This window comes from Hypomesus nipponensis, chromosome 18 (genome assembly GCF_054491055.1).
Source record: "Hypomesus nipponensis isolate SF chromosome 18, ASM5449105v1, whole genome shotgun sequence".
Lineage (NCBI taxonomy): Eukaryota > Metazoa > Chordata > Actinopteri > Osmeriformes > Osmeridae > Hypomesus > Hypomesus nipponensis.
The window spans coordinates 13,148,492-13,172,405 of record NC_140378.1 but is presented as its reverse complement, the minus strand read 5'-3'; the positions used below and the strand labels follow the sequence as shown (position 1 = coordinate 13,172,405).

The 23,914-nt window shown below is 43.5% G+C and overlaps 2 protein-coding genes and 1 long non-coding RNA gene across 4 annotated transcripts in view; 2 read left to right on the top strand and 1 right to left on the bottom strand.

The window, feature by feature from the left end:
• Nucleotides 1-1,027: 1,027 nt before the first annotated feature.
• Nucleotides 1,028-6,282, top strand: lrrc38a (leucine rich repeat containing 38a). The gene is made up of 2 exons (XM_084680954.1): nucleotides 1,028-1,655; nucleotides 5,874-6,282. The coding sequence occupies exons 1-2, from the start codon at nucleotides 1,028-1,030 to the stop codon at nucleotides 6,119-6,121; spliced, it is 876 nt and encodes a 291-aa protein (XP_084537080.1). The 3' UTR covers nucleotides 6,122-6,282.
• LOC146252223 (uncharacterized) lies at nucleotides 5,148-11,624 on the bottom strand. The gene is made up of 3 exons (XR_014732133.1): nucleotides 11,570-11,624; nucleotides 5,861-6,117; nucleotides 5,148-5,265 (listed from the first exon to the last, which is right to left on the bottom strand). It is a non-coding gene; the product is annotated as an uncharacterized LOC146252223 (long non-coding RNA).
• Nucleotides 11,625-11,940: 316 nt separating this feature from the next.
• vps13d (vacuolar protein sorting 13 homolog D) overlaps nucleotides 11,941-23,914 on the top strand; it is a 33,062-nt gene continuing 21,088 nt past the window's right edge. The window contains exons 1-25 of one of the 2 annotated variants that reach the window (XM_084679474.1): nucleotides 11,941-12,059; nucleotides 13,046-13,266; nucleotides 13,451-13,528; nucleotides 13,782-13,972; nucleotides 14,073-14,153; nucleotides 14,261-14,377; nucleotides 14,469-14,573; nucleotides 14,709-14,879; nucleotides 15,037-15,137; nucleotides 15,280-15,448; nucleotides 15,552-15,653; nucleotides 15,872-16,064; nucleotides 16,222-16,404; nucleotides 16,602-16,732; nucleotides 16,871-16,931; nucleotides 17,019-17,192; nucleotides 17,378-17,508; nucleotides 17,646-17,778; nucleotides 17,877-20,156; nucleotides 20,274-20,428; nucleotides 20,555-21,649; nucleotides 21,798-21,888; nucleotides 21,989-22,115; nucleotides 22,221-22,401; nucleotides 23,135-23,317. In XM_084679474.1, the coding sequence (XP_084535600.1) occupies nucleotides 13,170-13,266; nucleotides 13,451-13,528; nucleotides 13,782-13,972; nucleotides 14,073-14,153; nucleotides 14,261-14,377; nucleotides 14,469-14,573; nucleotides 14,709-14,879; nucleotides 15,037-15,137; nucleotides 15,280-15,448; nucleotides 15,552-15,653; nucleotides 15,872-16,064; nucleotides 16,222-16,404; nucleotides 16,602-16,732; nucleotides 16,871-16,931; nucleotides 17,019-17,192; nucleotides 17,378-17,508; nucleotides 17,646-17,778; nucleotides 17,877-20,156; nucleotides 20,274-20,428; nucleotides 20,555-21,649; nucleotides 21,798-21,888; nucleotides 21,989-22,115; nucleotides 22,221-22,401; nucleotides 23,135-23,317 (6,330 nt within the window). In that variant the 5' untranslated portion in view covers nucleotides 11,941-12,059; nucleotides 13,046-13,169. Of the gene's footprint in view, nucleotides 12,060-13,045; nucleotides 13,267-13,450; nucleotides 13,529-13,781; nucleotides 13,973-14,072; nucleotides 14,154-14,260; nucleotides 14,378-14,468; nucleotides 14,574-14,708; nucleotides 14,880-15,036; nucleotides 15,138-15,279; nucleotides 15,449-15,551; nucleotides 15,654-15,871; nucleotides 16,065-16,221; nucleotides 16,405-16,601; nucleotides 16,733-16,870; nucleotides 16,932-17,018; nucleotides 17,193-17,377; nucleotides 17,509-17,645; nucleotides 17,779-17,876; nucleotides 20,157-20,273; nucleotides 20,429-20,554; nucleotides 21,650-21,797; nucleotides 21,889-21,988; nucleotides 22,116-22,220; nucleotides 22,402-23,134; nucleotides 23,360-23,914 lie in introns of both variants that reach the window. The other variant, XM_084679473.1, reaches the window with a different exon arrangement.

Below are 23,914 nucleotides of genomic sequence, written 5' to 3'. Positions count from 1 at the left end.
CCTGTTGCTCATTGGAAGAAGATAGCACAAGACAATTGAATCACCTCGTCGTGGTAAGCTGTCAAGAGAGGGTTTTCTCAAAATGACAATTTAAGGACATTTGTTCATGGTGGATGTTTAGAGCCTGTTGTCATGGCAACAGAACAGCGATAGGACACCCCCCCCCACACGTCCCTATCCACCAAACATGAAATCATGCAACGAAAAGGGAAAGGGAGGGAAGAGATGCTCACGATTCCCGAGGATCACCGCCCATATGACCACGCCCCCTCCCAGGATGCTCTGACATCATCACATGTGGTCTGGGAATATAACGTGGGATTTGATAAACGACACTGGATTTCTCTGACACCCTGCAGCGTGAAAAGCACAGAGAGGCGCAGAGACAACTGTCCAAGCTGTCAGTATTGTTTTCCCATTGGAAACCTTGCGGGGTAGTCTTCTGGGTCACGCACACAGTCGGCCTCCCTCATTAACTGTCTAACACAGGGTTAATGAGGCACACAGGATTGACCCTGCAAGTCTACACCGCCTGCCTCCCCGCACACTACTTCTTACTGTGTCCCCCTCCCTCCGTGTCTCTCGTTCTCTGGTCTCTATTTACCTCTGTGTTAATCCCCCCCCCCCCACAGACACACACACAACCTCTTTCTCTCTCTCTTTCTCACTCGCATCGCTCCCTCTCTTTATTACTCCTCCCCTTATTCTCTAAAAGCCAGCAGGCTGCTATTCTAACCAGACTGCATGCTACATGATCTCCTGGAAAACGCCGTTCCGTGTCTCTCTCGCCGCTCGATGGCCGGCCTTTTGTAGATTACACTCCAAGAGAAAGAAAGATGCCAGCGCTAGGACATTGACTCCTCTCTTTCATCCTTACCTTCCCCTTCCCCTTCCTTGATTTCCCCTTCCCTTCATCTTACCCAGCGTCCCCATCCTCACTTCTTTCTGGACCTGCTTACCAGTCTTCTTTTCCCTCTTCCCTACCTAAACAAACCCACTCTCCCTTTCAGCTCCCCTCCTCTTGACAATGTTACCATGCATTAACTGGCTTCAGCCTTTCCTTGCCTTGCTGTCCTCCACCTTGCTCACGCGGGGCCAATACTGCCCTTCCAGCTGCCTGTGTCCGGATCACCACACAGTGGACTGCACCGGCCAAAGTCTCACCCGCCTCCCGGATTCCATTCCCTTGGACGTGCGGCGCCTCTTGCTCTCCGACAACTGGATTTCCTGGATCCCCTCTGACTTCCTGGTTCTGTACAGTGACCTGGTCTACTTGGACCTAAGGAACAACTCCCTGAACAGGCTGGAGCCTGGAACACTCAGCACCTCCTCCAGACTGGTCTTCCTGGACCTGGGCAGCAACAACCTGACAGAGATCCCCTCAGGAACCTTTGGGGAGTCTCGAAACCTCATCAAACTTCGCCTGGGCAATAACCCCTACCTGACCATGGTGGGCACGGATGCCTTCCAAGGCCTGACCTCTCTGAGGGAGCTGGGGCTGGAGAGAAACGGCCTTGCAGGCCTCGACGTAAGGGTCCTGGAGCGCCTGCCCTCCCTGCGGTTACTACGCCTGGAGGGCAACCCCTGGATCTGCAACTGTCACTTTGCCAAACTATTTGTGTGGCTGACGGAGAACCAGAACAAGCTTCCAACGGGTGAGCTAAGCTGCTTAAAGAGTGTGTTTACAATTTTTATGCCATGCTAGAGTATGACATAGAAAATAACTATTTTGTGCTAATCCCAACAACTAACTTGTTTCTGATGCAATGTCACAAAGGTTGGGTCATTTGTGAGACTAAAATACGTCAAGTATAACTTTCAAATGTCATAATTATAAAAACATACTGACCAAAAACAAAATGACATTTAGATATAGTAACAACGTCATTGCTACGTTCAAATGCAATGTGTTCTTTATAGAAATTCAGAATTTCAAAGAAGGCATCTAATACAGTTTCATGTATTTTGTACACCCCAAAAAATTGTATTGTAAAATCTACCCAAATCCATCTGTCCACATTTGCTTTTGTATGAATAATGACTGAAACATATGGTTAATGGCCTCTGATTATGAATGTGTTGTCCCATACATGATATGTGCAGGTCTCATTTTTTGACGCTTGACTACTGCCTGCTAAAATCCATCCATCCAATCTAAAATAAAGTAGTGCAAGACGTAGGCTTATAATTTTGAATGTCGGATTCAAATGTTGCATGAATAAATACAAATGTCTATAGGAAATATTAGAATAGATTGCAATGATTCCTGTGCAAAATCAAAGTCACAACAGGACACGTATATGTACTTGACCAGGTGCCATTACACAGGAACACTTAACCTGGAAAATAAGAATTTGAAGTTTTTTTATGCGAGTCTACATAAAATGTGAGTCTTCCTGTGTTAGTGTCGTAACACATGATCAGGTTACTGTCGTAACACAGAACTCTATCAGCATTGGCTACCACTTCTTACTTGGGGATGTACAGTACATTAGATGACAGTATATGTAATATGTTCTCCTTGTCCAAAGCTCACTTCATATCTGTGCAATTGCACAATGGTAAGCATGGCCTAAAAAGATATCGAACTGTCTAACTCAACTGTTTAACTATGTCTAACTCAACTGTTTAACCATGAACTCTTCCAAACACCTTTTCTGCACCTTCATACACAGAAGGGTCTCCATATGGTATGAATGTTTTAACTGGGCTTTTCTGACTTTCTACTTTTTCGTTTGTTTGTATATACTGGTCTAATATTATGCTTTTAATCATCCTTGAACAACCACAACTATTCTGAAGGTGTTCTACATTTCACTGAATTTGTTATCATTTGATTCATGCTACATCACACCGCCTTGTAACAATCAATTAAAGCAACAGGAAACTCTACAGCTCTAGCTCTATGACAAGCTCCAGATTTCCCTGTGTACTCGACATCTCACGTAAGCGCTTGTAGGAAACTTCAGTAATTGTGGAACCACAGGGGCAATGGTAACCGTTTTCAAACTATTTATACTCAGTGCATGCTGCACACAATAGTTCCCTTATTTATGCAATCTGAGAAGGTTAAGGAAATATGTCCTCAGTAAATTGGAAACAGATCTTCTGACATTTCACGTTGAGTTACTCTTGCCTTGGTGTACTTTAAAAAGTGGAGTCAGATGGCTGAGAGGTGAGGGAATCGGGCTGGTAATCAGAAGGTTACTAGATTGATTCCCCGCCGTGCAAAATGACATTGTGTCCTTGGGCAAGGCACTTCACCCCACTTGCCTCGGGGGGAACGTCCCTGTACTTACTGTGAACCGCTCTGGATAAGAGCGTTTGCTAAATGTAAAAACAAAATGTCAGCTGTGGTATGTCATGTCATGATATTTATTTGGTGTTTGCTTGGAGTGAATGGAGAGATGTATAAGAACCATGTAGGTTATGAAGTATCGACAAAATCCACTTTAATGACAAAACAAGTCTTCTTGTGCTGCATGTGTTTCAGTCCCCTGCCTTCTCGTACAACAGCATCCCTTTACTGCTATCCTCACATCATCTCCACAGTATGTGTACAAGCGTACAAGTCTCCACTAAAGCTCAACGACACACTCTCAGACCTACTCTTCTAATTTCATACCTTGGGGGACAGACTAGATACATGCTATGATAATCTTGTCATTCTATTGAGGCAGCAGACTGGAGATGGATGTTCTTGTGAGCTGCACACAGAGGATACATTATACATTTGTATAACCTACAATTATGTGAATAAAATCCTGACTGCTATGGATGCCTTTACTTGACCCAGGTCTGAATCAGGTTATGCGTGAAGTATCTACGAATATTGCGGTAGGCTGGAGTACAAAATGTGTAACCACAAATGAATATTCCAGTTTAACGATCTCTCTGTGGGTGTTTCTAGATGATGGATTGACCTACTACACACAATATATCATTGTAGAAATAGAGAAAAAGAAAACAGTTTCATTAGATCTTTCTGTAATTGTAGTCAATGTGGACATTTTACAATAGTATTTAAGATAAGCAAGCGTCAGTCATTTAAAGAGGTCACCATGTTCTCCTGTCACCAGTGGTGTTGAAGGATGAACATCCAGCATGTATTATTCACTGCTACACCCGATCTGATACCAAGGACAGCATGCCAGTGACACAGTCTAGACTGTTCTCACAGTTAAAAGACACCATGCCCTCTTTGAAGTAAACACACACAAAGGGGCACTAACACAAAAAAAATAGACTCAACAGAGATTCACACCAAAGATTCAAAACACGGTTTGAACAGACGTAATCTAGAGCAGACATAATTGATACCGTTTTTGAGGGAATGCCACTTAATAAATTATTCTGTTGCAACGTGTATCAGATAGAACTACTTGCTGACTTAATTTCCCCATCCATTTTGTATTCTGGGTCCCTCCACACTCAGAGAGGAGTGTGTTTGTCTGTGCGTGTGTCTGGATGAGCTTGTTGTGCATCAAGGAAGTCCACGTGACTCGAATATCACAGAGTGATGAGGTCACTAAGTCCCTTTGCATTTGGAAAACCCCTTCTGGTCTAACTGTGACTCAGTGCTACACATGCACGCGTAAATTCTTGTCAAACATGCAAGCACACACGCACACATGTTAACACACACACAAACCCAGAGACACACACAGATATATACAGGGTCGGAGTTGATAATAATGTCTACTGACTGCTGGACAAGGCTACAAAACAGGCAGGCTAAAAACAGCCTAAAACAGCATTTACTCTTCCTTCATGATCACAGGAGGAAAAGGATGGGCTGTGCATGATTTCAGTTGGATTTGAGTATCCAAAATCTGACAGTATTGAAATAATACTCAATATTAATATGATCTTCATCTTCTCACTCATGTGATTTCAGCTTTCCAATATCATACAAAATTGAATCCTCACAAAATTGTGAGGATTCCCTTTACCATGGTTTTGTAATGAAACAAGTCAGAATGGCAGAATATAATGAAAAGTGGTTTCATATGAATATATGAACAAAATAATGTAATGTTGCTGTTCCAAACCTTAAACAGTCCTATAATTTTCAAATAATGTAATATTTGACCCCCAAACAGATATTCTAACAAGTGTAAAAGTGATTATTCTGAGTGAATGCTATGCTAGCAGTGGCATCTGTCTGTGATGTACTTTTACCAGAGGGATGTTCCCCTTTGTCTCTTGTCATCTGGTGTCTGGTCTGGTCACCACTGGTTGGTTGGAGCAGATTAGGCCAACATTCTGTGAAAAGCCCCAAAGCAGATAGATAGTGAACATTTTACAAATGTGTTTTCCTATCACAAAAGGGACAGACATTTTGTTGGGAGTGGATGTGAATCCTCATATTGTAGTGAAATTATGTCATAAGAATTATGTGTCCCATGAAGCCTCTTTAAATCACACATCTACAACACTGGGGAATGCTGGCACTAAACACCTGTATTTATATGTCTGTTAAAGACAACAATAAATTCCTTTGGTTATGAATGCATATGAAAAGCATAAATGTTATGATGCACTCAAACAACCATCTTCAATCCAGGACGTAAAAAGTTTAACACCTGACAATTCACTACAGATTCTATTCCAAACTAGCAGCTTTTCAGTCTTAACCATATATATATATATATATATATATATATATATATATATATATATATATATATATATATATATTTGTATGCACACCTACATTATGTTTAAATTTGAAATATGTTCTCTCTTATTTCTGGTTATTACACATTAACTACGATATACCTAGCTTTGATGTGATGATACTGGTACATCTATCTGCAAAGTGCAAACAATACTAGCAAATAATGGTATGACATCCTACTTTGTTCTGTTAGGTATGGACGGAATGGAGTGCTCGCTTCCATTGGACGGACAACGGGTGTCTTTAAGTCTGCTCTCAGAGGAAAGTTTCCGGGAGTGCCGGGGTATCCTCACCCTCACAGACTACCTCATTGTCATCTTTTCCGGTATTTCAGTTTCTGTGGCAGCCATCATGGCCAGCTTCTTCCTAGCCTCCACAGTCCACTGCTTCCAGCGTCTCAGCAAGGGTGGCAAAGCAGATGAGGAAGAAGGGAATGACTGAAGGAAAAATCGAATGTGTTAGGACATTGTGTAGTGTCACAAATGACAATACACTACTACTAAGTAACTTCTACGAAGGCCTGTATGGAGGAAACATGAGAAACAGGAGAGCAAGGCATAGAAAGAGAGGTAGAAGTGGCCAACACAGAATAGGATATTGGAATTGGCAGAAAACGTGGAAAGAGCCAAAAGTCCCATGTGAAATCCTGTACTCCTGTACATAATGATGACAGCAACCGGCATACCATGAAGGAGAGACTGACTGATTCCATATTACGATCAATTAGGTTAGAAAAATCTGAATGATGGTAAGGTGTTGTGATAACTGCTACATTAACTGAGTACATTTTATTTGTTGACTGCAGCCTTACTTCTCAAACCGACTCATTATATTTTGAGAGTTTCCACTTTGCACCTGTCCTTAATGGTATTTTCACCAGTGGTAGTCTGGGCTCTGATTCAAGTTTCAAATGCGATATGTCCATACCTTCCATAGACGTTACCTGGTGATACAGTATAAGCAAAAGAATGTGGGTTAGTTGGGAGGTGTGGACAGAGGAAAATAATTTGGAGGAAAGAGTTCAAATAACTGCACGGGAAATATATTTAAACTCAGAATGCAATTATAGGGAAAAGGAAAACACACATACACACACACACACACACACACACACTCACACACACACACACACACACACATGAACACAAACACACATGCAGAAACAGTTTTCATCTCAACAAAGATAACTGGGTGCCAATTGGTTGACACCTAAAAAGAGTTAATGCTTTACAGTACTGGTATTGTAGGTTGTTGAGCACTGATCTTCATGTTTACCAAAGATGTGTAGAGGTGACATAGATATTGATCTCTGTACACTGAGGGGACTGTTTGTTGAAACTAACGTTGTAAAAGGATTTCACTCACATGAAAGCAAATGTGGAAGTTGATATAACAGGCTTCATCACATAGTTTTTGAAGCACAATGTATTCTTGTTGAGAAAATGTGTAGCTTATAGGACTGTATACTGTGTAAAACTAAAGCTGCTAAAATAAGCTATACTAGGAGTAGATATAACTTCTAAGTGGACCAATGCTTTTCCCTGTTTCATCTTAAAGCACATATAGTTTTTTAATTAAAACATAAAATGTTCAGAAATGCGATTGTCCTCATTAATTTGGGGGATTTCACATAGTAACAGTAACAGCACATCTGATGTGAACATTGAGATACTGTAATTATGAAGTAAGAGTAGTTCATTTAAAATACGCAACATCTTTATTGCCCCAGGATTATTAAGCCTTACAGGCCTCCGTATGTCTGCCTTTAATCCCACTGATGACTGGAATTGTTATCAGAGATGCTTACTTATGTTGTGGTCAGTTTGGTTTCTCCCTAGTGATTCGAGAAGAATGATTCCAGATCGGTTTAAAGGAGAAACTTCACCTCAGTGCTGATACTGTAGCAATGACAGAAGGTGATGTCAGATCTATTGTAGGTCAAATGTGTTTGTTGTTTTCATTGGTAAAGTGTACATGGTTATTAGTCCATAAAAGCACTAAACCGTCATAGTGTCTGTAAACTGTTTGAAGACGTACTCCAAAAGGCTGTTCAAATGTTGTGTACTCAAATGTCAGTTATATTTGGTAACCCATTCATCTTGAGACATCCCCCCCCCCAAAACATTTAGAAGGGCTTTTTTTCAATTTACTAATACCTTATGAAGAGGTGAATCATCAATTACGTTTAAGAGGAATTTAAGGAGGATGTATGTCATACATTAAACAATTGTGCTTTGAATTTTTTCATTTATTTCTGATATGTTGTTAAAAAAATAAACAACTTCCACGCAGTATAATGTATTCAGATATTGATATACCATACTGTAGATGCCATGTAAAAACAAAAGCAACTTTTAACTTACGTTAACTGATTAAGGTTTGCCGTTGTTTTGTCTTAGTTCTGCGACATGATTAACAATTTCACATGGGGTTTGATAATCATTTTAGTAGATGGTTCATAATTGTAATAAGCCTCTTCTATTAAGCAGAACCAGAACTAACCATTAATGTACAATGCCCTTCATACAGAATATCAGCCTTTATAAATGAAACCTCTACTAATTTCTCAAGCCATAAATTGTGCATTTGGACCTGGCAGCGCACTGTGACAGGCACTGTCGCTGTTCCCATTGGAACCCATATGTGACCAATAGAGTGCCCTTAACGCTTGATAAAGTCGGCTTCTTCGGTCGAGTAATCAGAGGTCCCAGTATGCTACAGCTGGGATTCACATCACATGCAAGGGTCCAGCGAGGTGAGGATGAAAGCAGAACGTTAAAGAGAGTATAGGCAACGGCAACACATGTTTTTAGGACTATAGCTGTTATTTGTCACAGGGTAACTGGTTTGTTTACTAGGATACTGAAATAAAATATGCACTGACTACATAGTTTATATGGACATTTAAGTTTTCTTTTATGAAACGTTACTGCAAATAGTGTTTACCAAGCAGCTTTCTAAACATGTGGCAGGTCGGCAAGTTTAGCTCGCTGCAACATTTTGCACTATGTACCTAGTCTTTTTGTGTTAAAGTCTAATATATGCTATTCTCTGGATTTGTGTAGTAATACCATGAAAAAGTGCCTTGTGTACGACGATCTGTAATGTTTCTCTACACTGAGGTGAATGTTGAAATGCTGAAAAACAGCCCTATATTGCATGTTTTGAAGTGACTGGACAACTCATGGTTGTACCCTTAGGTTGCAGACACACAAGAAGAAATCATGGAAAAGCAGATGTGTGATGTGGCTCAAATTAACGTCAGACAGAAATGTGAATTAAGGAAGTGTGTACAATATTGCTGTCTCCTCAAACATTGTGCCAGGTGAGCCTGAAAACAGGATGGAACGATGATGGGATGAGAGGAGGGGGAAATGAAAAGCAGAAAATAAGGATATTCCCGCACCCAGCAAATTTCAGTTGTCGCCATGGTTACGTAGCCTGGGGCCTTTTGGAAGCAGGCTCCATCACTGAGGAAGAGCTTTCAGATTTGCTACGTCACTGCTCTCTCTTGCTCTCATCCCCCCCTCCCTTGCAGCCTTTTTCCTTCTCCATCTCTCTCCCTCACCCTTTTTATTTCACTCCCTCAATTCCCCATTTTCTCTCAAACACTCTGGCTCACTCACACTCTACCACATTCCTCTCACAGCTCCTCTCCCTCCCTTATTACCAATCTCTCTGGGATTGCTTCAGATTACTGTCTGAAATATGATCTAATCCAGTCACAAGAAGCCCCTGAATTACAATTAGAATACCAAGATTTGACTTGTCCTTCCAGGTGTAATCACAAAGCCCTGGGTAAATTAAAACAGATATAGCACAGAATAGCACAATCATAGCACAAACATAAACCACAATGTTGGTGTCCATTGCTGTCTTGGCAATGATAGGATTCAACCTTCTTGGATCCAAATCATGTCAACTGTACACTTAACATTATGTGCAAACTACATTAATCTAGTGTTAGATGATGCTTAATGTCATAGACTGTATCTACTGTACATGTCAGATTTGACCATTGACTTATTTCAAGAGCCATCCTCTACTGTGTTATCAACCCAAAGGAAATTCATACCCTTAGTTCACAACCTACATGACCTTCCTCTACGTGCAACCCAAAGGAAATTCATACCCTTAGTTCACAACCTACATGACCTTCTTTCCTACACTTGATTCCTGTTTCAGTAACTGATGCTCCTCAGTGTACACTCTAACCCACTTAAAGTCTGTGATTACAACAGGTTGTGTAAAATCGTGCTAGCGGGTGTGTTGAGAGGAAGCTGTTATCAGCTGCAAGAGATCTGGATGTCCAGGGCTTAAGGCTTCTGTCACACTGAGCTATAGTAAGTGGGTCAAATGTGCCAAACATACAACATAATACACTGAATGAAATATGTATGACACACAATGTCAGGCACGCATGAAAATCATCTTATATCAATAAATCAAGGACGACGGGATTCGTGTGTGTGTGTAAGAGTGACAGCAATCATTTCATATCAGAGCCCAGTTGAGGGTGAATGGGGCATACCCATCTGCCCCTGGCCCAAGTGCCATGTCCAGCTGTGGCTGGTAGCAGATCTGGGAGCTGGAACAGATGGCCCTCTTTGCAACTGTGCACCTAACTTGGATTATGTGGGTGGGTGGCACTGGACCAGCCTACAGGGTGGGGGTGGCGTTCATGGGAGTAGTAGTGTGATGCGAGATTCACATCTGGAGGGATTATTGTTATTGTGGGGGGAGGGGTGGGACTGGGGGTGTAGGAATAGATTCATTGTATGTTACATATTCTGTAATATTAAAAGTACAGAAGATTTGATGGTTGGATGTACAGTCAGTATACACCAAGTATGAGTGTAAGAGTTTACTGTGTTTCTGTGAAAGTGCAATAAAGTACTCTATAGTGTGTGTGTGTGTGTGTGTGTGTGTGTGTGTGTGTGCCTGTGTGTTTCTGTTTGTTTGTGCAACAAAGCCCTCTGTGCACCATGGTTGGGTGTGGTTTGGACGATTAGATTTGTGGGGTGTGGATGGATTAGTGTTCTCAGTACATTTAGAAGATCTGATGAACTATTGAGATCAGGCCAGACCAGTAATTACATTTGGTGCTCTGAAACACACTGTGTGATTAGAGAATGCGGTCATTAATTTATGGTCTAAGAAGAGATACATGGATAGAAAAGATGGAGAGCATTAGACAGCGAATCTTATAAAAGGTGTTAGTACTCAATGAAAAGCCACACAACTCATTATAACTGCTGCAGAATTTCAGATGGCCCACCTTCAACATCACACAACCCTACACATGTTATTTTAGTTGTGTAACTGCATTGTATTAGATGAATGTTGTAGTTGAGGAAAGACAATGTAAAGTGGTGAAGATATTTTAACAATACATTAATTGAACTTCATGTGGAATCTACTACCTAATCTATAAATACCCACAAGCCCCTGCCATGTCCCCTTCGTCGCCTTGCTGACTCATTAGTAAGCTACAGCCTAGGCAAACACACACCCACTTCAATTCTACTTTGAACATACCCAAGTCTTCTTACATTGACACCTTTAAACCCATCTGCTGTATTCATCATTGCATTGCCATTTACAATAGATAAAGGTTAAGTTACTGTTAAATCTGGCAAGCTCTGTCACAACATGAGGCCAATTTACATGTCCAACTATGCAGTATACAATCTGACCTATCGTAGACAGGAAATATTATTGAAAAATCACTTTTAAGGCATTCCATAAATGTTAAGGTGTTTAGTGAATAAGAAGTTCGAATTTAGTTAATTTAATTGTGAGGAGTAAAATGTAGTTACACATTTTTGGACCTTAAACTATTTAAACATAAAGTTTTCTCAACTACGTAACAGTACAGTATATGCCTACTGTATTCGTCGTCTCTTTCCTAGTTTGCCTTGAGGAGATTTCTTGTTCACTGTGGTTGTCCAAAAAACTACCAGACAAATGCGCCTCCCTGCGGTGTAATCGCACAGTAGATTAATTTACAATACACCCTAATCATGCTTGAACAGTTAGATGTCTATCACTGTAAATCAAAAACTAAAAAACTAAAAAGAAACATCAGAACCCTCCAGTATCTACAGCGATAACCCCAAACGTTAACTAAAGGGAGACATTTACTATTAAAATAAATAAGTTTGGCTTCCGAACAGTAGATGTCCTCGTCTGCTCGCGAATCATGCCACAGAAATTGTTTTGTTTTGGTCACGTGACAGGAAAACGCTCGTTGGAGGTTCTGAGGTACGAGGAAGTGCACACCTCTGTTATTTTCTACGCTCGCGACACTGACATGTAACTATGGGCGAAGTATGACTGGAGAATAAATTAGCATCATGGATATCGGCACAAGTACCTAGTGAGCAAGCCTTTCTGCTGCAATTATTCGTTTTCATTAGCTTGCTTGGCTGGCGCTGTCAAATCGATTGTTGTTTGTGTGACTCTTCACTAGGAAAGTAGCTAGTTTAGGTAGTAGCCTACGTGCAATCTTCCTAGCAAGCTAAGCAGCTAGCATAACAACAACCTTGTCCTCAACCCAGCATTCTTTCCTAGGAAGCTAACAAAGTGGTGTTTTTGTGCCAGCTGAGTTGTCACTACTTTGTCTTCACTATTGACGCCATTTAATTCAGTAAACCTGTTCTGGTTTAGATTGCTAGTTGCTAGGCGGAACGCCATTGTCTCCCTGCCCGTGCATGCAGCAATACCTGCGTTGACATTGCAAGCTTTACTAGTAGCAGCGCTCTGACAGGTATCTGGCTAAACCAGCCTTGTTAAATTGACAGTCAGCAAACATTCACATAATAGTAATAGTTTGTTAAAAAGAGAAGAAGCCAGAGTTAAGCTAAGCCAGTTGTAGCGTTACAGATCTTGAGTTGTGTCAGATGAGAGATTAATTACATAGCAGTGAACAAGATTGCCAACTAACAAACTATCGACATAGCCAGAAGCTGCCAAAAAGTCAAAGATAACGTTAGACATCTTGCGCTTTATGATTTGTTTTGTTAAGTAAAGCACTTGAATAGAAGCTTCAGCATGTAGATAGTTACAGTTAATTCGAATTTCGACATTGGCTTTGGTCTGGTGGTGTCTAGTGTCAGGCTGAAGTTATACCAGTTAGCTGTCAGTTTTGTTCAGTGTCTGTAAAACAGACGCAAGGATGCATGTGTTAAACTGTAAGGTAACTAAGTTTAAGTTGGAAGTGCACTCAAATAATGAGGCATGTACACTGCATACAGTACAACTGGAATCCTAACCGGTTTCAATGGATTGGTTTGGTACAGTGAGAATAAGTTACTCTTGATTTTGATTGTTGATATTATTGTTTGTTTTGTGTCATTTTTCTAGGCATACTTTTTAATCGTGTTGAGGCTTTCATTGCAAGACTCAAGATCCTTTCATCCAATTATCCCTCCCACACCTTCCTCGCTGAGCCCCAACGCCCCCCATTTCCCCTCCCCGAGCCCTCAGAATGTTGGAGGGACTTGTTGCCTGGGTACTCAACACATACCTAGGAAGATATGTGAGCAACCTAAATACCGACCAGCTTTCCATCGCCTTATTGAAAGGTACTTAGCGCTTGTCAGTGTATCCTGTGTGCATTTTTGCTGAATGCATGCCTGTCTGTATGTGTGTTAACTCATGCAGTCTAATGACTTAATCTGTCAATTACACTTAATCAATGGACTGTGTATGCCCTCTATGTGTAATTGTTTCTGCTTGAAAAGTTCATACTCCCTATTTTTTCCACAGGGGCGGTGGAGCTGGAAAACCTCCCCCTGAGAAAAGATGCCCTTAGAGAGTTTGATCTACCCTTTGAGGTCAAAGCTGGTGAGGAAGTGCTCATTAGTCATGTTTTAACCAGATGCATCTCCAGCCTTATGAGTTGTGAAGTTGGGCTACTAGCACTGTTTTGGATCTATAAAAAAAGTTATTTCCTATTCGGGCATCAGTATGTAGGGGTGTATAAAAAAATATCTCTAGCATGCGTTTTAAGGTTGTCATCTTTATACTGGTGTCTATTTTTTATGTATAGAATATTTCAGGTGTTTGTAAATCAAACCTCCTTCTTGTTCTCCAATAGGCTTTATTGGGAAGATCACGCTCCAGATCCCCTTCTACCGACCTCACAGTGACCCCTGGGTCATCTCAATGTCCCAGCTCAATCTGATCATCGGCCCTGCACGCCCCCAGGAGTATGATGAAGAGAAGGAGCGGGAGGAGGAGAGGGAGCGCAAGAAACTATTGCTAAAAGCCCTAGAAGACAGATGGAAGGTAAGTGAAAGGGTTTTATTTATTCTGAAAGGTTGATCGAATGGAATTCTGCTGATTTGACAGCATGTGTGCTGATTCTTTTGCCTGATGTTTCTTGCAGAGTGAGTGTGAGCAGAGAGGAGAGTCGTACTGGTACTCAGTCACTGCCTCTGTGGTCACCAGGATAGTAGAAAACATTGAGGTAAACAGTCAGATGTCTTAGGATCACTAGATCAATTTTTTAATTATGCTTGGCTACCCTGTTGCGTAATTAGAATCACATACTTTGCCTGTGTTTGCCTGTTTTAGCTGAAGATACAGGGTGTCCACTTACGATTTGAGGACAACTTCTCTAATCCAGAAAAGCCCTTTTGCTTTGGTGTTTGTATTAACAATGTGTCTGCTCAAAACTCATCCAAAGAACCGGTAAGTTAACAAGCCTAAGACATTGCCAACAGCTGAAATATTGGGCTCTGAAGCTAATGTTGAATCAATGGAAATATATTTTGGTTCCTAGACTCAGAAACTCTTACGTCAAAAGCAGCTGGAGATTGAAGAATTCAGTGTCTACTGGGACACAGAGTCTAGCATGCTGGGAGCCCTCCCTACTAGTGAAATTCAGGTAACAGATACCAACACTGTTTAGTTTGATTCATGAATACAATTCCCATGTTATAACCAAATGCTTTGGTCGTCTTTTGTCATGACAAATAACAGTTGTTTTTTTCCCCCGTTTTTTCTTTGTGGGACTTTCTAGGAGGCCATGACTAAATGCATGCAGAGCCGGGAGCACCAGTATATCTTTGAGCCTGTGTGTGCCTCAGTGCTGCTGCGGAGGAATGCCTCCAAGGAGCCTCTGAGGTCTCGCCACACGCCTCGCATCGAGGGCCAGGTCCAGCTGGAGCCTCTGTCTCTACGTCTTTCACAGGTAATACTCTAGTCTCTCCGTAAGCCAAGTCTTCTTTTTACCCTGGCCTCATACCTGTCACACATATTAGTACCTTTACACTGCCTTTAACCAGTCCAAGGAGCAGTCCAGCAGTCCGACTCATCCAGATATTAGTAACATGTTTGGGTACTTTCAGGTCCAGTATCAGCAGATCATGGCCTTCTTCAAAGAGCTGGACCGCAGGGAGAGGGAGATGCTTTTTCGCAAGTGGAGACCCAAAGTTCCAGTCTCTGGAAAGTAGGTTTGCTCTCTTTGTTTTATATCTTTGCATAAGTCCACCATGCTTACTTGACTCTATGGTTTTTATATTTGTTTCTCCATGCTGGTGTATGTACATTCAGGTTAGTGTTTTTTGCATTTATGTGGGTGCTGTGTTTAGCTGCAGACAGTGGTGGACATTTGCAATCCATGCCAACCTGAGTGAGATCAGGGAGCTCAGGCGGAGGAGGAACTGGGACTTTGCCCTGCAGCGAGCGCGGGATGCACAAGTCTACACTAACCTCTACTTCCAGAGACTAAAGGGAGCGCCCCTTGACCCACATGAAGAGGTATTAAAAAACATCCTATTTATATCATATCTATATTTCTCAAACCTTTCACGCATACATAGGTTGAATATTGAAATGTTTGGGCTGTTTCCTTTTTATCCAGTGTGAGTTGGATAGAGTGGAAGAGGAGCAGACTTTGGAGGAGTTGCAGAGTCTAAGAGGAGTAGTTCATGACTGCTTCCGCAAGCAGGAGGAGATCGCAGAGGCAAGCTAAGATTATTACACTGATAGAGCTTAACTGGAATTAACTGAACTGTCATTAAGGTATTTGTGCCCCCATGGAGAGAAATGGCCTGCTTTGTTCAGAATATATCTAATACCTGACTGGTTTAAGGCTTTGGTTACCGTTACAAATGATGGTGCCATGTAATTACAATTTAGCATTTTCAAATTGATCTGATATACTCCTTCTTATCGCTCCAGAATGTACGAGAACCCATTTCTGACCCCCCACCCTGCTCTCCCACTGGCTCAATCCCTAAGAGTGGGAGCTCAGGGATGATCCAGTACCTGCAGTCATGGTTCCCTGGTTGGGGAGGTTGGTACGGAGACACGCAGGGCCCAGAGAGGGGCTCTGATGAGCTTCTACCAGGCCCCGCCACATGGGACATCCTTGGTGGGTACCGTGATCCAGAAGACTGTTGTCACGTATACATAGGACTATTCAAGAATAGAATAAATATATCAAACCTAACCATACCTTACACCCTCTGCATAATAATAATAATAATAATGCACACAATAACAGCATATCCCTCTATTACCCTTTCCAGCAGAGACAGAGGACCTATTTGATCCCCTTGAAGACTCTCAGACACTGAACACCTTCACCAGGAGGGACCACCTGTTTGCCCGGCTGGAGTTCCTGCTGGAGAAAGGTTCAGTCACACTGTTCCACCAGGACAGGAGGGCAGGCACACTCCAGGAGAGTGGAGTCATCCAGCTGGAGTTCTCTGGTAGGCCTGCTGTGTGGTAATATGAACCAAAATGAAATAGGTAGTGTTCACTGGCAAAACATCCTTTGTGATGCAATACGCTAACAGTGGGGAAATTAATTGAGCTTTGGGTGCTTTTTTGGTCTGCTTAGGCCATTCACACAGCTTTTTTATTTACCATGCTTGTTCTGAATTGGAGTGTATTGATTCTTTCTTAGGGGTCAAAGTGGGAGTGGAATCTCTGCCTCGCTCAGAGACCTCTCTGTTCTCTGTTAAACTGGGTGGGTTGTTCCTCAGAGACCTCACCACCCAGGGCTCTATCTTTCCTGTGCTCGTTTCCCCCAAACCGGTGAGTCACAAGTTGGAGCCAGTGAATAAACCAGTTCAGTTGACATACTGTGTCACAGATGAATCAAAGATGAACTTGAAGATTTGTCATGCTGTAGCTAAATGTGCAAAATGTAATATTGTTTAACCCCTCTTACAGAACAGAGTTGCCATAAATCAACCTTTTGGGCAGCCCTACAGTGGAGAAATAAACAGCTCAGGTATAGAATATAGCAGTTCATGTAAATATATGAATAGTCCTGAATTGTGCTCCAATCAATGTAATTGTAATTTGTGTTGCATTTTAGGCCCTGAATCATCTGCACCTCCTGTGTTTGAAATGATCTATGAGCGCAACCCTGTGAGAAGTTCATTTGAGAGGAGACTGGATGTAAAAACCAGCCCACTCAATATCATCTATAACCCCCAAGCCATCAAGAAAGTGACAGATTTCTTCTACAAAGGAAGGGTCCATACTTCAGGTAAGACGCATCAAAAGCATTGCAACAGCACAGTGTATTGCCATCATGCATTGATATCATAAGCTGGTGACTGGTGTTATGTATTGTCCGGCAATGTACATGTCTGATCCTTTGGAGCAGAGCAGCTTAAGGAGAATTGAAATAGAATATAAAGACATGTCCTGTTCATCCTGTCTGTTCTTCAGGCTTTGGGTACCAGTCTGAACTGGAGCTGAAGGTAGCAGAAGCTGCCAGGAGGCAGTACAACAAGCTGAAAATGCAGACCAAGGCAGAGATCAGACAAACTATCGACCAGCTGCTGGTTGGAGAGTTCATTGTAAGATTGAATTAAATGGGAATACTCACAGAATCCTTTGATTGATCTACTTTTAGTTTGAACTAATATCCGAAACATACAAAAAATGTCCTTCGTGCTAAATGCTAGTGCTAAAAGTATTTCATGTGTCACAATAGGAGAATAGTAAGCGCTGGACCATGAAGCTGGACATCTGTGCACCCCAAGTTATCTTTCCTGATGACTTTCAATCCGAGGACCCCATGCTAGTTGTGGTCGATCTGGGCCGCATTCTTCTCACTAACTCTCAAGGTAAATTAGCTTATCACCCTTAAGGCTTGTTTGAGATCGTTTTTCTTTTCTGCATTTGCTGAATGGTATAAACCTGTTCCTTGTTCTACTTTCTAAAGAGGAGACAAAAGCCAAGTCCAAGATCTCTCAGCCGGAGGGAGAGGAGCTGAGTGACGAAGAGTACCAGACTCCACTGGGCACACCTCCCGAGTCCCCAGCCCCTGAATTTGAGACCATGTCCAAAGACCACACTAAGAGCCATGAACTCCCCAGCTTCAAGTCCCCTGAAGGCGCTCAAGCCTTCTGCAGAAACCTGTATGAGAAGTATTCCCTATCGTTCAAAGACTTGCAGATCATGGTAGGTCGATACAAAGACAACTGGAAGCACCTCCAGGAGAGTGAAGTTGGGCCCACTCATGTGGTAGAGAAGTTCAATGTGCTGTTGCAGCTGGAGCAGAGGCTGCGTTACACCTCGGATCCCCAGCTCCCCGGGGCAGTCCTCTCAGGCACTCTACCAGACCTGAAGGTACACATCAACCTGGAGAAGATGACTGCGCTCAGGAGCTGTCTAGCTCGTCTAAGCACGCCTGCAGATGGAGAGGAAATGGAGGGAAAAGGCCAGAGTGTCAAATCCCCAGACCCCTTGACACTGCGCCATGAGAAGATCTTTCAAAGAGAAGACAGCCAGTGGAAACTCCAGGGCTCAGCTAAAAACCTGACCCAGAGTGTGATGACCCTGGAGCAGCACACACGAGAAGTCCTGGTGGAGTCTCGGCTCCTCCTGGCCGAGTTCAACATTAATTACATGCAGCTGGGCGTGGAGAGCAACGGACGCTACATTTCAGTCCTTAAGGTCTTTGGCACCAATGCCCACTTTGTAAAGCGTCCCTATGATGCTGAGGTTTCTCTAACTGTTCATGGACTCTTGCTGGTGGACACGTTACAGACCTATGGCTCTGACTTTGACCTCCTGGTGGCCTCTCACAAACACCTCAGCTTTGATGTGCCCACAGGCAGCCTCCGTGAAAGCCAACCTTCCTCCCCCACCTCACCTGAGGGAAGATCCCCTGAGCACCCATCCTTTCATCGTGGCTCATCCTCTGGGATGCTTTTTGACAAAATCTCTCCCTTCAGCTCCTTCCTCAGGGACCAGGAGGCCTTAATCAGGCTGGAGTACCAGTTTGTCAGTTCCGACTGCCCTTCCATGAACTTGGACAGCTCGCTCCAAGTAACCACCCTGCAGGTCAACAACCTGGACATCATCCTCAACCCAGAAACCATGGTGGAACTATTAAAGTTCTTACAGCAGTCTTTCCCCAAGGAGGAAACGACCTGGACTCCATCAACTCAGCAGCCCTCTCCATTACCTACAGGAGAGGACCAGGATGAGACCTTCCAGTCCACCTACGATCAGAACAAAGAGCTAACGGTGGAGATCCATCGGCTCAACCTACTACTCCTTCGTACCGTGGCCACAGGGACTGTCCTTGGCAGGGAAAAGAAAGGTATAAAGATTGCTACTGCCAGCATTAATGGCACCAAGGTCAATCTGTCCATGGGCAGCCGTCTGGATGTTAATGGTTCGCTAGGGTCCATGCAGCTGGTTGACCTTACTCAGGAAGGAGGGAGGAGTCAGTTTGTGGTCAGCATTGGGAATGTAGAGGAAGATTCTTCAGTTGGAGGGGTAGCCTTCTTTGCAGGTGCTGGAAGTTCCCCTTCAGAGGCCTTGAACTTTCGCCTCATGGAGAAGTCTCAAGGAGAGTGCTCTTTACAGCTTCAGATGGCATCCTTACACTACAACCATTCTGCCAAGTTCCTGAAAGAGCTCAGTCTGTCTGCCAACGAGGTGGAGGACAACTTCAGATCTATGCTGAAAACAGCTGCTACTAAAGTGTCCACAGTGCTGGCCACCAAGACTGCAGAATACAGTGGGATGGTTTCTCTTTTTGAGACGCCCTCCAGGAGATCTCGTACTCAGAGCCAAAGTGGACCTAACTGGACATATCCCTTTGAGGATGAGGAGGATCTCACTATACAGGAGGAAGAACCCACTTTAGACTCATTCATGGTGAAACTGACCCTTAACGTCAGCATTGAGTCACCTGTCGTATCCATCCCTCGTAAACCTGGTCACCCCGAACTTCTGGTTGGTCATTTAGGAAGTATAACTATACAGAACTTTGTGACTGGCCAGGACTCTCAAGGTGAGAGGTTACAGGTGTTGGTAAAGGATATACGACTCTACTCGCTCAATACAAGTCACCTTGTTTTACGAAAGACAACCAGAAATGACAGCAGTGCTGGCTCCAGCATGTCCCCTTCCCATAATAGCAATGTTAATCAGGAGGAGCCACAGTTTACCCGCCATGACTTCTTTGAATCTCTAAGCCGTGGAAAAGGTGAGAGTTAATTATTTGATGAATGAGTTTACTGCAGGATGAGTGACCACGTTTGTGTGTCCTGGTACGTAGTTTGTAATAATTGAAGTCATTACTTGTTTCCATTTTCTCACACAGCCTTTCATATTCTGAAAGACACAACTATTCAGTTTACCTTGGAGAAAGTCTCTATCGATGAGGAAGATACCCAGTTCCCCTTTCTAACTACGGAGGAACCATATCAAAGTACAGGACTACTCAGAGTTGAAGGCAAATTTGTTAACCCAGTTCAGGTATAACAATAGTATATCAATGTTTTTCTGTGATTGATAATGATTTCCATTGTAACCAATTGACCCTTTTAATGTGAGTAGAATGGTGTCACTTGATGATACAGTATTTTACTTTGATTTACACAGGTGTTCCTGGCCAAGCCTGTGTATGAGCAGGTGTTACAGACCTTGGACAACCTCTCTCTCATTGAAGAACATCGAGTGAGTCCCAGTCAGCCTCCCACCCCGCCACCCCCCACCCCTTCCTCCACCAAACCCCACCGCTTTCCAGACCCCCAAGGAGGACTCTTTGCCCGGGACCCACCCCACATCAGCCTCTCCTATTCCTCCTTGTCAAACTCGCTCTCAGCTCCCAAGCCCTTGCAGGCACATAGCCCCCCATTCCAGCCACCCTCCTTCACTCAGGTGCGTGCCACCTTTCGGGTGGCAGAACTTCAGGTGCAGCTCAGTGCTGACCTCACCCAGGGCTCTCAGGGACTTGTCAGCTTACGCTTCCAAGACCTGGAGGGCGACTTCACCAAGGATCACCCCCATTCCCTGTCTGTCCAGCTGACATTGCGCTCCCTGCAGATGGAGGACCTCCTGGAACAGAACCCAGAGTCCAAGTACAAACATCTGATGATATCCCGTGGTGCCCCAAAGCCCTCCACATTTAGCCCCAAGGAGTATCTGTCGCAGAGCTGCCCCTCTTCCTCCAATGCCTTGTACCCAGAAATGCCCCGCTCCCTCCCTGCTCACATGGAGGAGGCCCAGAATGTCTTCCAGCTCTACCAGAGGCATCCCAGTACCCCGTCTGCCAGCAGCCGCAAGAGCAAGAAAGACCCTGCCTGCCCCAGCACTCCTCCACCATCCCCCACCAGACAAAGCCCTTCCCCACAACCCACCCCAGAATTTGATGACTCACTGGTGCACATCAATGTGCTACTGGTGGACAGACGGCATCCAGAGTTCAAGACCCGCTATGGCAGCATTGGGCGAAGTGTGGATGTTGACTTTAACTGCCTAGACGTGCTGATCACGTTGCAGACCTGGGTGGTCATTTTGGACTTCTTTGGCATCGGCTCCACTGCCAACAACCATGCGGTCAAGGTGCCCACCATGTCCCCCCAGCCCATGCCAGGGCATCCTCTGTACCAACCTGGACCACATGACTTGGGAGACATGTACCAAGACATTGTGGAAGAGGAGGTGGAGGTGGTCAATACCAAACTCGATCTAAAGGTACTTCAGTAGTAATATCCTGCTTCTTGGATTTTTTTATTTTGTATAATTGTGAATTCAGAATGGTAATTCAGCTGTTACATTAAGTCATACATCAGTCATTAGTCATTAAAATCCTTGAATGTTCTAACTAACGTTTCACTCTCAGGTCCATTCCCTGTCTCTTGTTCTAAACAAGAAGACTAACGAACTTGCTAAAGCGAGTGTGTCCAAATTATCAGCTCACCTAGAAATGCTTGGTTAGTATCCAAAATGTTGTGTGTCAATATTTGCAGAAGCAGGAGTTTGGTGAAGCCAAAAAACGTGTTTGTAATGTCAAACCAATGTCCTGTATTTTAGAGGGGGACCTGGGGTTGCAGGGGAGTCTGGGTAGCTTGTCTCTGAGTGACCTGACCCCACATGGTGACCTCTACAGGGAGCGCTTCACCACAAGAGGTGGAGAGGCTCTCGTTTTTAACATCCACAAGTATGTTACCCCGGGACCACATCAATTACTCGTATCTTTAATACATCATATTTCAGACGGGCCTGTATTTCTACCAGTCTGTTGACGCTGCTGTTGTCTGTCTAGGTATGGACAGCCTGATCCTGACCTGGAGAGGGAATGTGACATCAAGGTGTCCTTACAGATGGCCTCTGTCCAGTATGTCCACACACAGCGCTTCCAGGCAGAGGTGGTGGCCTTTATCCAGCACTTCACCCAGCTGCAGGACGTCCTTGGCAGGCAGAGGGCGGCAATGGAGGGCCAGGCTGTAGGTTTGGCCCTTGGGTCATCTAAATATCTTGTCTAGCTCTAGTGGTGGTTTTAATATAAGTACTGTAACTATGCTCTCTCCAACGTTCAATCTTACAAAGCTTCTGAACAAAACAAGTGTCACACTGTCAACACTGTATTATATACATAATATACGTTTACAAAATAAATGATATATTAAAGTATTAAATAATTTGTTGGGGCTTTGTCCCTCTAATATGTTCTGTGCTGGGCCAGTTGGTTCCATGGGTGGCCTGGCTAAGAAACTGTCACCTTTAATCTCCCTCCCACTGACCTAAGGCTTGGTGGCCATCTTTATTGTGTTGTGGCTGGACACTGAAGCCCATTTCTGGGCGACCTGCCACTTAAATCCCAGCCCCATACAGGTCACTGACTAGGCGGTCACTGACTATATCACGTTCACAACTTCAATTTGCTCTTCGTTCCAATTTGCCTTGTTGGTAATACCAACAGAATACTTTAAGAATCCGAGCACTACAAAAATATGATTTAAATGCATGTCTCCTGTCCTTTTTAACCTTTATTCAAACCATGTCAGCCTTTTCAATCTTTCTCTAGCCTTGGGCACCTGTTCAGGAGTAGCAGCAAAGATCAGTCTGTCTAACTTCATTAGAGAGGGCTACAAATAGACAACCGCATCATTTCCTTGTCTGTCCAGCCATATCGTCCAACCTCACCCCCTCTGCCTCGATTGTGCGCCTGCATCACAGGTCCGTGAGCGGCCCCAGAGAGCGTCCCGTGTGCTCCTGGACATCGAGGCGGGCGCCCCTGTGCTTCTAATCCCCGAGAGCTCTCGCTCACCACGCCTCATCGTGGCCAACCTGGGCCAGCTGCGCGTGCGCAACTCCTTCCTGCCTGCAGGCACCCATGGTACCTTCTCACTCAGAGACAAGGTAGAGAAACTTACCATGGCACATGCTTTTTTCCCATCTCTGGTGAGTTCTGCTTGCATGAAGCGCAACTTTGTTTTTGTTAGACTCCCACTGCCCTGACATGACCTAACATGGTTCTATTTATGAAGCATTTTATATCAAGGAAGAATGATAACAGCATTTCTGCTACAGTTAAGTTATCTTTATATAGTATACAAAGTATATCAAAGATGAAGTGCTTCATGAATACAAGACGTCCAGAGATTTAACTTGAGCATGAGTTGGTTATGCAAGCAGATCCATAACTCAAAGAAATGTGTCATCTTTGTTTGAAATTTGTCTGTGACAGTTTTTGCTAGACACCTTAGGATGGTAATATGTTATTTATAGAAAATTGATTGTTGTATTGTGTCTGTCAAGAATTTGATATTGCATGCAAATGCTTACAAGGATCCCTCCCATTACAAGGTATTCTGGCATGTTTTTGATGTGAGGCTTGGTTTGCTGTGTTTATTGGATTATTTCTTGATGAACTGCAAACCCTCAATCTCCAGGCCTATATTGTTTTTCCATGCCTTCCGTGCTTGACCCAAATCAAATGTGTTTCCCTGAGCACCT

Bases quoted from the DNA above. Each gene is read 5' to 3' on its own strand.
- lrrc38a (XM_084680954.1), top strand. From the start codon at position 1,028: ATGTTACCATGCATTAACTGGCTTCAGCCTTTCCTTGCCTTGCTGTCC. The intron at 1,656-5,873 runs GTGAGCTAAGCT...TTGTTCTGTTAG, and splicing joins CCAGAACAAGCTTCCAACGG to GTATGGACGGAATGGAGTGC.